The sequence below is a fragment of the Chiloscyllium punctatum genome, chromosome 42 (genome assembly GCF_047496795.1).
Source record: "Chiloscyllium punctatum isolate Juve2018m chromosome 42, sChiPun1.3, whole genome shotgun sequence".
Lineage (NCBI taxonomy): Eukaryota > Metazoa > Chordata > Chondrichthyes > Orectolobiformes > Hemiscylliidae > Chiloscyllium > Chiloscyllium punctatum.
In genome coordinates, this window is record NC_092780.1 from 3,155,657 (window position 1) to 3,169,967 (window position 14,311).

The 14,311-nt window shown below is 42.0% G+C and overlaps 1 protein-coding gene across 5 annotated transcripts in view; it reads right to left on the reverse strand.

The window, feature by feature from the left end:
• LOC140465642 (ATP-citrate synthase) overlaps positions 1–14,311 on the reverse strand; it is an 81,527-nt gene that overhangs the window by 4,231 nt on the left and 62,985 nt on the right. For all 5 annotated transcript variants that reach the window (XM_072561209.1, XM_072561212.1, XM_072561211.1 and 2 more), the window contains 10 exons: positions 12,753–12,949; positions 10,355–10,436; positions 9,182–9,292; positions 8,300–8,427; positions 7,859–7,952; positions 5,347–5,501; positions 4,612–4,762; positions 3,138–3,281; positions 905–1,018; positions 65–147 (listed from right to left, as the gene is read on the reverse strand). In XM_072561209.1, coding sequence (XP_072417310.1) covers positions 65–147; positions 905–1,018; positions 3,138–3,281; positions 4,612–4,762; positions 5,347–5,501; positions 7,859–7,952; positions 8,300–8,427; positions 9,182–9,292; positions 10,355–10,436; positions 12,753–12,949 — 1,259 coding nt within the window. The remainder of the gene's footprint in view (positions 1–64; positions 148–904; positions 1,019–3,137; positions 3,282–4,611; positions 4,763–5,346; positions 5,502–7,858; positions 7,953–8,299; positions 8,428–9,181; positions 9,293–10,354; positions 10,437–12,752; positions 12,950–14,311) is intronic.

Below are 14,311 nucleotides of genomic sequence, written 5' to 3' on the forward strand. Positions count from 1 at the left end.
TTCAATAACAGCCTCAAATAGTTCCACATCAAAATATGTAACTTTACCTACACAGAGAACATACCTTGTAAATGCACCACAGTTTCTTAGCAAGTCAACCATGGCAACACCAATAAAACCGTCAACATTCAGGATAAGATTTGGTTTCTGAAAGAAAAAAAATTTAACCATTCAATTCTCAAACAATATTTATACATCAATAATAGACACAGATGGGGCAAGATTTTAATAACTACAACAATTCAGAAATGGTTAATTCTTCAGAATATGCATTATTAAAAATAAGACATAAGCATGTCGCGTGAAAGCTCATCTAACCACATTTTGTGCTGCAGATTCTACTTAAGGAAAAGCTTTCATATAAAAAGAGAACCACATTTTATTGATATGCTGTTGGCAAATAATTTGGAAACAAGCTAATTCAGTGACAAAAAAAAATGGAAAGTACTGCAGATGCTGTAAGTCAGAAAATCAGAAGTTGCTGGAAAAGATCAACAGGTTCTGCAGCATCTGTGGAGAGAAAATAGAATCAATTTTTTGGGTCCTCAGAACGCAGCTCCATGACTGCTTGCCCAGATTCTGCATTTAACCAACTTGCCATTTGACTATGAAGCACATTCCACAGTGTACAGCACAAAGCTACTCAAACTGAAGTTAATCAAAGTCTAAAGTCGAAAATAAAATTTTGGAGCTATTCTGAAAGGAGTGATTATTCCAGGTAATCCCAATGAAGGCTCTGCTTCCTTCCCTACCAAAACTCTGAAGACCTTGATCAGAGTTACCAAAATCAGTTTTGAAATTTCTACAGCTGAATTAATATTCATCACTCAATCCCTGATAGAACTGAAGTCTGTGGAAGATAGATTTGCTGACCAGTTTTCAGGTTCCTGTGTAGGTTTCATACCTTGGAGGTAGTAATCTTCTCCACTTCTAGTGCATAGTCGAGGAGAGGTGTGGCTGGGAAATGCTGCTTCACAAAATCCTTTAGGATCTGTACCCTCATGTCTGGATTGTTAATCTGTGATCAGGAAAGTTTAATTCATCAAATACCATAATGGCGATTTAAATGTGCAGTACACACCAGGATCTCTATCAGATCATGGTATTCCCAAAGTGACTGCTCATCATTCCCAGATTATATTTTTGTGACAGCCGAAACGTTGTCACCTCTAGATGCAGTTACCCCATGTATATTGATCCAACCTCCCAATCTTCAACGTGGAATAAATCAGAGTGCTTCCAAAACACTGAACATCAACACAATTGGCAGATTACAGCCACTGTACACCAGCAACTCACGACAACTTATACTTGTGTTCCAAACTCTGGTTTTCCTGTTTTAATTTATAAAAAGCTATTCCTTGGAAAATCTTAAATCAATTCACCACAATCATGAGATAATAATGAGATGTATGACATTTATTTGTATTTAATTTAGAAGTGTCACCTTCAATGATAAACCCTTGTAAACCCAAGTCAAAAACACTTCAGATACTCATGAGAACAGGACAGATCAGCACTTGCATGAGGCAGGTTATCAATAAATGGAAGCTTATTAATTACTTCTAAACAATGCAAAATGCATTGTTGGCAAGATAATAGTGTATCCAACACTGAAGCATAGCCAAGGGCCTGAGTAGCAGAGTTTCTGACCAAAGCAACACATTTCACTGTCCTCTTGTGACATCTGGTGGCTAGTTACAGAACTGCAACAAGAGCCAGTATCACCCAATGAGTCACTTTCAGGTGGGGAAGGTGCATTCCATTTCTTTTTATATAAAAAGTTCTTTATAAAAAGGACTGAATCATCTTTTAAGAATGCGTTTCTCAGGTTTGCATTATCAGCACAACCCTCTACCACGTTCCCAGGCAGTGCATTCCAAATTTCCACCACCTGCTGAATCTCCTGCCCCTTACCCTAAATGTATGCCTTCTCATGACTGGCCCTTCAACCAAGGGGAACATCGGTTCTCTATCCACCCACACCCCTCAATCCTCTACACCTTAACCACACCCCCTAAACTTCTCTATTCTAAAAGATGACAATCCATGTCTATCCTACTTCAATTTCTCCATCTCGGGCAACATCCTGGTGAACCTCCTCTGTACCCCCTCTAATGCTATCACATCCTTCCTGTAGTCAGGTGACCAGAACTGCACTCGATACTCCAGCTGTGTCCTGACCAACACTCTGTACAAACTCCAACATTACCTCCTTGCTCTTACACTCTATGGCATGGCTGATGAAAGCAAGTGTCCTATGTGCCTTAACGACACTATTCATGTGCTCAGCCAACTTCAGGGATTGGTGAATAATTACCCCAAGATCCTGCTGTTCCTCTAAGCTACCCAGTGTCCTGCCATTCATTAAACACTCCCTCATCTTGTTTCTTCTTCCAAAGTGCATCACTAACAGTTATTAGGGTTAAATATCATTGGCCCATTTGACTAAGCCATCTCTATCTTCCTGTAACATACAACCACCTTCTTCGCTATTAACTACCGATCTTGGTGTCATCTGATAATTATCATATCATTTGCCGCCCCCCCATGTGTCGGCACGGTCTTGGAGAGCTGAAAACCCGTTCTGTACTGTACAGTTCTTTGCTCCCAACCCCTGACAGTGATCAATCACCTTATCACAATAACGATGAACGAACTACCTTACTCCAGCTGTAATCACCAACTCCACCTGCATTCTCCTCCCTCGTTCATTCCACCATCCTCCCATCTGCCGATTCTTGTAACACCAAACAGCCAAGTACCAATGATTCCAGAATGTGCGCGCATGTACTCATGCAAATGTGACAGGTTTTTTTCAAAAGGGGAAGACGACAGATTCTGCTCAAAGGAAAACAGCCAGCAGATACAGACCAGGGCCAGGTGATGTGGTTCAGGTGAGTTTGGTCACAGATTTCCCATGACGTGAGGATGCATTTAATAAAAACATTGGTTTTTAGGTCATTTCAGTTTTTGGATGAGAGTTCAAGGATTCCAGAATTGTACTCTCACCAGATCTCATAAGAAATGCAATTTTTTCTTGTTAAACTCAGCACCAAAGGTGTAGTCATGTCATTCTGCCTTTGATACTGGAAGCCAGACTAGCACACGGCATGCAAAACTGAGAGAGAACCCACCGACTTGACTCGATGTCCAATTCCCATAATCAGCTTCCCTTCTTTTTTCATCTTATTGACAAAGTCCATCGGGATGAGGCTGCTGTCGAAGGCTTTGCTGAATTGCTTAGCAGCTGCATCTAAAGCCCCTCCAAATCGATCACCCTATGGACATGTGCATGCATACAGCAAAAATATATTAGTGACTTGGGAATACTGATTTCTGTATCCATAATACAACAATCAACTCAATGAAAATATATTTACATCAAACACTCAAACAGATTTGAATTTGAGCCTTCCGATGGTAATATTCCAAAGGCAACAAGCAAGCAGCAGTGGGGCCATATGCAGTCCCTCCTAGATGGTCTTCATCGGCACTGAGCCTTTAGAACCAACCAATTGTCTTGTCTTCACACCAGAAACAGTATGAGTGCAGCAAACTCCCAAAGTTAAACTGTACTAAACAGTAACCATGGAGTCCCTAGTGTGGAAGTAGGCCATTTGGCCCACACCAACATTCCCAAACAGCATCCCACACAGACCTCCACCCTATTCCAGAACCTGACATATCCCATGGCCAGTCCACCTAATCTGCACATCTCTGGACCGTGTGAGGAAACCACGACATCCAGAGAGAACCCATGCAGACATGGGGGAAAACTCGCAAACTCCACCCAGACAGTTGATTGGGGCTGGAACATGAATCTAGGTCCCTGGCACCATGCTCCCCTGCCTAAACAGTGGTAACAGAAGCTATTAACCTTCAGTTGCTCATGAAGGATTTCTAGTCACTGATTCCAAAACAGTGCATGATAATTACAAATTCATATCAGCATAACTTGAAAGCTTGAAGCAATAACAGATGCCCTCTAACGTGCAATTGCTGACCTGTGATCATTGGGAGTATATTCAAAATTCTGGGAAGCCCGAATTGCTTATTAATACTGACTGAAACATTCACAGCTTCCTCGGATGCCAGCTCACTCACTATAGTAGCTGAAATAGTATGCAAGGATTGTCAAGCACAGGGAGTGCAGTCAGGAAGAGTGGGTCTAAGTGGTACATTATTACAGTGATATTGCTGGTCATTTGGGTAATTTAATATAATTATTCCTTCCTGATATACAATAGGAGAAACAAAAACTAACCAGCCTAGAAGACTGCTTTCTCCAGATTAGTTACCAGTTTAGAGGCTGATCAATCATTATCCTGCTCAGCAATTTAGCACATTCTTAGAAACCGACAATGATACATCTCTGGTATGGAATCAATATGAGAGTCAATGAGGGAGCTGACAAACAGGTGCTGTTTGCTTGGACCTCAACAATTCAGGTGCACAGTCAGTACCTACCTCACAAAGCAGAGACTTGCCTCAATTTAAAAATAATGAATGAGTAGGTTTAAAATAAAAAAAATACAGGATATGCAGATTAAAATGTATAATCCACATTCTATTGATTTGCATCAAGATAAATACAGTACTGAGGCTCACAATGGTAAGGAGGCCAGATGTGAGGCTGGATATCAGATCCTTCCCTGCTCGTGCACAGACAATGGTGTTGTGGGCTCCAGAAACAGCGGGACCATGGTCTGCTGTTACCATCAGGCACATCTCAATAAAATGGCAGGCATGCTTTGGCAATCTTGAAGAAAAGACACAAATAGAATAATGTCACACTGTGGAACAAAGAGACAAACATTTACCAAACCCACCTTCAACTATTAGATTGAAAACACTAACTCTGAACTGCAACACTTTATTAGCTTCTTTACCAGTGACAGTTTGCAGATTAATACCCATGTTACTCCACTTTCTGCTCCATGCCACCATCTTGTTAGCACACACTGCTCTGCAGGGAGATACAACAATGCACAGAAGAAACATTTGGGACTGAAATCTCAGGAGGCATTCAGACCATTACCATGGACTGGATTTCTGGATTACCAAAGATTAATGTTCATCCAAAATGATTCACACTCATTGCAATGCTTTGTTTCATAGAACCAGCAAAATGTTCTCAAGGATTACAGGGATCCAATGAGATTTTTCAGGTGGCCCAGTATTTCCCGGTTTATCAGTGCAGAGAGCTACATTTATCACTGTCGTTTGAAAATTATTCTAACACTTTCTTCCCCCCATTCTAGCCAATCTACAACAAACACTTGTAGTTAAAATGGTTTAGTCAGTGCCAAAGAATATTGCTGCAGGATTCGGCACAGATCTCACCTTCTCTGGAACCACAGCAAGCCTAAGACACCTCCCAGACCCATTTCCTCCTTGAAGATTTCAGTGATGGGCATCCCTGCATAGATGAGCTCCTGACCCCGCTCATCACAGATGCTGGTCATGAAGGAGGCTGGTTTACGGATTAGACCCAACTCCTGCAATATATGTTCAAAACACATATTTTTTAAAAATCAGAATAGGTTTACATGATGAAACATATAATTATTTAGATCAGGATAGTTTAAAGCAGATCTTTCACATGGCTGCCAGAGATCATTTCTTTGAATGAACGAATAAGGATTAGATTAGATTAGATTAGATTAGATCAAAACATTCCCAGTCAATTTAAACTTGCATTGTAGGCTGGGTTCCCAGATATGGGTGAACAAAGGCAGTGCCAAAACTTTAAAGTGACATTTCATTTAGAGTCATAGAGATGGACAGCATGGAAACAGACCCTTCGGTCCAACCCGTCCATGCCGACTAGATATCCCAACCCAATCTAGTCTCACCTGCCAGCACTCGGCCCATATCCCTCCAAACCCTTCCTATTCATATACCCAACCAAATGCCTTTTAATGTTGCAATCGTACCAGCCTCCACCACATCCTCTGGCAGCTCATTCCATACATACCACCCTCTGCATGAAAAAGTTGCCCCTTAGGTCTCTTTTATATCTTTCCTCTCTCACCCTAAACCTATGCCCTCTAGTTCTGGACTCCCCGACCACAGGTAAAATACTTTGTCTATTTATCCTATCCATGCTCCTCAATTTTGTAAACTTCCATAAGATCACCCCTCAGCCTCCGACGCTCCAGGGAAAACAGCCCCAGCCTGTTCAGCCTCTCCCTGTAGCTCAGATCCTCCAACCCTGGCAACATCCTTGTAAATCTTTTCTGAACCCCTTCAAGTTTCACAACATCTTTCCGATTGGAAGGAGACCAGAATTGCATGCAATATTCCAATAGCGGCCTAACCAATGTCCTGTACAGCCGCAACATGACCTCCCAACTGACTCAGTACTCAGACCAATAAAGGAAAGCATACCAAACGCCTTCTTCACTATCCTATCTACCTGCGACTCCACTTTCAAGGAGCTATGAACCTGCACTCCAAGGTCTCTTTGTTCAGCAACACTCCCTAGGACCTTACCATTAAGTGTATAAGTCCTGCTAAGATTTGCTTTCCCAAAATGCAGCACCTCACATTAAACTCCATCTGCCACTTCACAACCCATTGGCCCATCTGGTCAAGATCCTGTTGTAACCTGAGGTAACTATCTTTGCTGTCCACTACACCTCCAATTTTGGTGTCATGTGCAAACTTACTAACTGTACCTCTTATGCTCGCATCCAAATCATTTATGTAAATTACAAAAAGTAGAGGACCCAGCACCGATCCTTGTGGCACTCCACTGGTCACAGGCCTCCAGTCTGAAAAAACCACCCTCCACCACCACCCTCTGTCTTCTCCTTTGAGCCAGTTCTGTATCCAAATGGCTAGTTCTCCCTCTATTCCATGAGATCTAACCTTGCTAATCAGTCTCCCATGGGGAACCTTGTCGAACGCCTTACTGAAGCCCATATAGATCACATCTACTGCTCTGCCCTCAATCTTCTTTGTTACTTCCTCAAAAAACTCAATCAAGTTTGAGAGACATGATTTCCCATGCACAAAGCCATGTTCACTATCCCGAATCAGTCCTTGCCTTTCCAAATACATGTACATCCTGTCCCTCAGGATTCCCTCCAACAACCTGCCCACCACCGAGGTCAGGCTCACTGGTCTATAGTTCCCTGGCTTGTCTTTACCGCCCTTCTTAAACAGTGGCACCATGTTTGCCAACCTCCAGTCTTCCAGCACCTCACCTGTGACGATCGATGATACAAATATCTCAGCAAGAGGCCCAGCAATCACTTCTCTAGCTTCCCACAGAGTTCTTGGGTACACCTGATCAGGTCCTGGAGATTTATCCACCTTTAACCATTTCAGGACATCCAGCACTTCCTCCTCTGTAATCTGGACATTTTGCAAGATGTCACCATCTATTTCCCTACGGTCTATATCTTCCATATCCTTTTCCACAGTAAATACTGATGCAAAATATTCATTTAGTATCTCCCCCATTTTCTGTGTATCACGACTTGTGAAGAAAATCTTTCAAACTGACCAATGTGGTGCCTAAGGGGATTGATAAACCAATGCATTTCTGTCCATCTCCGGCTGGATATGTCACAAGGAATTTATCAGCAGCAACATAAATCACCAGACATCAAAAGAAACACAAAAAGGAGACTACAGCGGATAGTCTCAGGAACTTGCTTTGTGCAGCTCCCACTGTAATTTACTGCTCCATTATTGGCCATGGTAGTAGGGGGAAGGGGGTGCAATATCTACATCAAAGTTGCAAAACAAATCAGTGCCTTAAGGCCATATACAATTATCACAGTGAGAGAGAGAAGCAGTGGAACAAGGCTCCCAGCTAGAGTTGCTGGCTGCATCGACAACTTACTCTGGCCCAGGAATAGTCCATTGGCACGGTCGGAGGAGGAACTTCTTGTGCAGGTACGATCACACCCTGAGCAACCAGGTCATCATAAACATTTCTGTCAAATTAAAAAGATTTCTCAATCTGTAGTATTCTTGACAGCACTATGGCAGTATATAATTGGCTTAAATAGGTCAGCTCAAGATCGGCCAGCGACTGTTCAATCGCTAGATTGACAGGTGCTTATAAAGAGCTCTGCCCATTCAATCTCTTCTGTTCAGAGCATCAACCTACCCTTTCCCTGTTACAGCACCAGTTCAGTCTGCTTTTCTGCCACACATTCCCACACCAGTAAACTATGTTTATCTGAATCACCGAGTAAAATAAATACTTCCAAGATGTGACCTAAGTTTGCCCTTCACCACCATCCCTTTATTCCCAAGTGTGTCTGTAGTATGCTCTTACTTGATGACCTCTCCTAGTTCATCAAAGTTCCTTGGCACAATAGCTCCACTCTCTCTCAGGGCCTGGTTCTTGGCTACTGCTGTTTCAGAATTCTCATTAGCACAGGCACCAGCATGGCCAAACTGCACCTGTATCAGGGGAGATAACAAAATACTTGTTACCTGATTAAGAAATGAGACATTAATTTCCACCACATGCAAAAATTAAATCCTGTCAAATCACTGTCTCTAACCACAATATTTATGGCATTGACATGTTTTACAAAACTTATTTACTAGCATATATTTGCAGCTTGCTACAGAAAGCTTTTTTGTTAAAATCCCTGTGAATTTTTACACTAAGGGAAGGCAAGTATTATTGTTGAGAAATTAGTGCATCTTCCAAACTTAGGATCCCAGTGCCAGCCACCAATATTCACAGGTCAAAGCTGCTTCTACTACACATCCCAGGGGGTCAGGTACATAATGAGCAGGGACCAAATCTCACTCTACCACACAAACACAATGAACAACCAAAACAACACCCATCATCTCCAGCCAGATTGTGAAATTCTCAACATGGTGTTAATGTTGGACTCTGGGCCAATACCTTAAGGATCTAAGTTGAAATGGTCCTATCACATCAGACACCATAAACCAGCTTTTATGGCATTGCTCTGGTTGCCTTTGAACATGGGTCAAGGTAAAAACAATGACTGCAGATGCTGAAAACCAAATACTGGATTAGTGGTGCTGGAAGAGCACAGCAGTTCAGGCAGCATCCAAGGAGCAGCGAAATCGACATTTCGGGCAAAAGCCCTTCATCAGAACATGGGTCCTCAAGTCTTCTTTTTCGTATTGAAGATATGTTTTACAGTGTGTGGAATGACTAATATACACTTACCTCAGAGGCAAACATAGTTGCACAGGTCCCAATGCACCAGATGACCACAGGTTTTGAGATTCGTCCTTCCTTAATCCCCATGCAGATCTTGTATTCCTCAGTTCCACCAATCTACAGAAAGTTTGAGGTTAGATTGTTCTCATTTGCATCCGTTAATTCTCCAGTTTCGACACGTAGTATTAAAACTCTTGCAAGTTTTAAGCAAAATAAAAGTCTTAGATGCCGAACTCCCGGTGACACTGGCACCAGACAGTGCACAGGTGGAGCTGGATGTCCAAAACCAAGGTATATATACTTAAAGAAAAATGTCAATTCCAAGTCAAATGATGCCAATCAAAACTTTAGTGAATAAGTAGTACTTTATCAGGAATAAGGATCTACTGGAGAGGAGAGTCAAGAGTGTGGTGCTGGAAAGGCACAGGTCAAGAAGCAGAGGAGCAGGAGAATTAGGCTTCAGGTATAAGCCCTACATCAGGATTCTACAGCCCTCGCTTTTTTCCCCATCTACTGGAGATGTTAAATTAAAGCTAATCTGCCTTTTCTGATCAACGGTTACTATCCATTCCCCCACAAATGCCAATAAAGAAATGAATGTGTCATAATCCGGTTTGTAGATTCCTGCTACACACAATAGAGTTGTCAGGCTTGCCTAAAATAGTAGCAACTGCACTTCAGAAATAACTGAACAGTGAAGCTACACAGGATGGCCTGAAGAGGTGAAAAGTATTTCATTAATGAATACACTTTTAGTCTTCCATTTAGTCAGAATTCCCAAAGCTCTTAATTCAAAGATTATTCTAATAGAAATTTCAAAATTTTGGTGGATTATAATTATCGTTTCAGTCCATGTTGCAAACCCTCTAACCTTCACCAATCTCTCCTTCCCAATAACAAAATTATAAGCAAGGATCACATTTTTAAAATGTGCAAATTTTCTGTAAATGTGAAGTTAAAGAACTATAAAAGTTTTTGGCAGATATATAAAAATATTGCTTCAGAGTAAAATACCTCCTGTAATAAAGCATCACATCTTATAGCCCATTACCCAATAGCAATCAAATTGTAGTTAGCAGCAAGACTTCAGTTCCCTTCCTAGCAACAAAGTTTAGATAGTCAGTGAAGAACTGGACCACAATTCAGGGACTTAAACCAATGCCTGCTAGAGCTACGCACCTCTCCAAGGACAACAATCATCTTAACTCCTGGTGTGTCCTGGTAACGCAAAACATGGTCCATGAATGTAGATCCTGGGTACCTGGTGTAAGGGAGAAGTAACACTGTCATTTTTCCAAGTTAGTATTTACTCACCAAGAGTTTTTTCATTGATAAATATCTTTGAAAGATGAGTAATCAAGTGTTACTTTTAAAAGTAATATGATACAGTTTTTGGTGAAATGCAGTTTAAGGAACAGCTTTGGCTACGATAAAAATGGTGATACCCAGAATGGTGATCTGAGTACCACATTCAAACTGCCATGGGGGGATTCTAGATTCTGCACAAAGATTTTTTTAAAATTAAAATCAGTGAGTAATTTATTGTCATTTGATGACAGTTTGGGGAATTTTTGCATAAAACTTAGCATGCAGAATTTATGGGTAAGATGAAGAAAATCAATGGCGCACATGTGCACGTGGGTCAAGGGGATGTGCAGGGGCACCTGGAGGCCAAGTAAAGGAATGAAGCAATATCCAGCAAAAAGTAGTGAAAGAACATTTAGTATATTGACAAGTCAAAGTCAGAGTCAGACTCTGCTGCTGTAGGACACCATCCAGTTAAAATCTAAAACAAACCACTCATTCATTTTGCCAGTTAAACTACTTTATTTGCTAAAATTACTTCCTTTTAGATTACTTTAATGCCTATTTTGAAGCAGCAGTACAACTACCAGCCAGGCAGGTATTAAGCTCAATGTGGGCGGCACGGTGGCACAGTGGTTAGCACTGCTGCCTCACAGAGCCGGAGACCCGGTTTCAATTCCCGCCTCAGGCGACTGACTGTGTGGAGTTTGCACATTCTCCCCGTGTCTGCGTGGGTTTCCTCCGGGTGCTCCGGTTTCCTCCCACAATCCAAAGATGTGCAGGTCAGGTGAATTGGCCATGCTAAATTGCCCATAGTGTTAGGTGAGGGTATGGGTGGGTTACGCTTCGGCGGGGCAGTGTGGACTTGTTGGGCCGAAGGGCCTGTTTCCACACTGTAAGTAATTTAATCTAATCTAATCTATTTCAAATTCTGACTGTTGCCTCAGCTGGAAGCCATGTATCCAAATATCTGAATAAAGAGGAGGCAGCAGCCATTGGGCTGTTTGCGTCTGCTCAGCTATTCAATAAGCTGATCAGACTGTGGTCTCAACTTCACTTTCCTATCTACTCCTGATAATTGCTGACTCCCTTATTAGTCAAGGATCTAACTCTGCCTTAAAAATATTCAAAGGACCTGCCTCCACCACCCTCTGGGAAAGAGCTACAAAGAATCACCACCTCAGAAAAAAAAACCACGTTTCTTAAATGGAAGACCACTCATTTTAAATGGTAAATTCTAATTCTAGTTTCTACCACCAAGGTAAAAATCTTCAGTGTTCATCCTGTCAAGTCCCCTCAGGATCCGATGTCTCGATCCCTTATTCTTCTAAACACTAGAGTCACAGAGATGTACAGCATGGAAACAGACCCTTCGGTCCAACCCGTCCACGCCGACCAGATATCCCAACCCAATCTAGTCCCATCTGCCAGCACCCAGCCCATATCCCTCCAAACCCTTCCTAATCATATATCCATCCAAATGCCTCTTAAATGTTGCAATTGTACCAGCCTCCACATCCTCTGGCAGCTCATTCCATACATATACCAACCTCTGGAAAAAGTTGCCCCTTAGGTCTCTTTTATATCTTTCCCCTCTCACCCTAAACCTATGCCCTCTCGTTCTGGACTCCCCGACCCCATTTATTTATCCTATCCATGCCACTCAATTTTGTAAACCTTTATAAGGTCACCCCTCAGCCTCTGACACTCCTAGCCTGGCCAACTTTTCCTGGGAATGGCATGGAAATCAAGTCATGGCAATCTTTTCTGAACCACTTCCAACACATTTATACCCCTTAAACAAGGAGACCAAAACTGTACATCGTATTCCAGACGTGGTCTCACCAACATCTTTGACAACTGAAGAAAACATCCCCACTTTTACATTCCACTCCCCTGACAATATCATTCATTTGCTTAATTACATACTGTATCTGCATAACTGCACTAATAATTGTACCAGGGTATTAAAACCTCTGTGCCTGAGTCCAGCAATCTCTCCCCATTTAAGTAATATACTGCTTTTGTATTCAGCCTGCCGAGGTGGACAAGTTCACATTTTCTTGCATTATATTTCATCTGCCAAGTTTTTTACCCACTCACCTAACCGATCTATATCCAATTGTAGACTCCTGTCCTCTTCACAACTTCCTAGGCTGCCTGTCTTTGTCTCTTCAGCAAAGTTAGCAAGCATACATTCAGTTCCTTCACCTAACTGGTTATCCAAGACCTTTAGTGAGGGAAGACAGCTCTTCCTGTTCACAGATCTTACCGATCTCCACCGATAGCAACCCCCTCATAGACACCATCGGTGGTTCTGGAGATGATATTGTTGAGCTCATTAGACATTCCTCCGGAGCGAGAGACATATGCGACACTGCCAGGGCGGTACAGCTTGGAGGCCAGGATGTTATCCAGCATACCGCCTGTGTTCCCTATCTTGTAGCAGCCTGGCTTTATGCCACCCACCTGAAAAAAAGACAACAATGAAACACAAGTTGGAGTCTGTTTTAAAAGAAAGCAATACTTCATCTTCAACTTCTTCACTGCCCCACCCCAGCCCAGCACAAAAGGGATTGACTCATGGGTGCTCGTCAGCACTTGACATTTCCTTGCATGAGCCAAGACAGCAAATGCAGGCAAACAACTCAATTGAGAGGACCATCACAATCAAATCTTCACTCAACGATCACCAGTGCAGACTTCAGTAAGAGTCTCTGGATGCGATCAGGAGCAGGAACCCTGGAAAAATATTTCATCCTGTCCAAGGAGAGGGACAGAGGTCAACGCTGGAACCTTGAATGCTTCCTTCACTGGGCGAAGATGTGGGATAGCCACAGGTTATAACTTATTTGAAACACTAAATAATTGGTTGTTTTCTCGAAAACTTAAGTGAGGATCCATCAATCAAGGAAGATAGCATTTTAGAATATAAATCCAAGTTTAAAATATTTGAAAAGTGACCAAAAACACCAGTGATAAGGAGCTAAACAGGTTACTTAAATAAATATAAATGACCTTAAACCGGCATGGTCACATTATTCAGCTCAGAAGCAGTTTTCTGCTGTTGGATCAATGTCCATGGAACATTGTTGAAGTGGAGGATAAAATCACAGCTGGATTAAAAAGGTACTGAACTCAAAAGTCTAGATACATCTTCCTGGCATAGCCACCTAGTGATGCAGAAACATATTTTTGCAGTTCAAGAGTCATCATACTGGACACAATACTCTCTCCACAGATGCTTCCAAACCTACTGAGTTTCTTCAGCATTGTGTTTGTTTCAGATTTCCAGCATTCACACTATTGTGTTTTTACGTATGTCATCTGGTCAGTCTCCCCATACTTGTCCATTTACCTTGCACATCATCCCTTATGACATAATTAACTACATTCCAGTGTCACAAACTTTTGTTTTACTCCCCTCCCCCTCCTTTTGTAGTTCCGCAAAAATTGTTACATCTTTAACTTCTTGATGAAAGTCAGTGACCTGAAAGGTTAGCTCTTTTCACATATATTGCACAATCCAGTGAATATTTCCCAGATTTTCTATTTTTATTTGAGATTCCACACTATTTTGCTTTTGATTAATCTTTTGACTATTGCTCCAAGGAAGCTTGTAGCTGTCTGGAGAAAAACTGTCAGCAATCTCTCAACATTATTGAGAACTCTTAATAATCAAAACAATGGCAAGAGGTTGAACCAGAGATCAGAGAAGCCCCAAGTGTCTTAGCCTCAGGTTCCCAATCTTGGAGAGTGGTTGGTTTTATCCATTCCACAGCCTGACCAATAAAGAACTCAGACAGCAGGGAGCTGGGGGGAGGGGGCTAA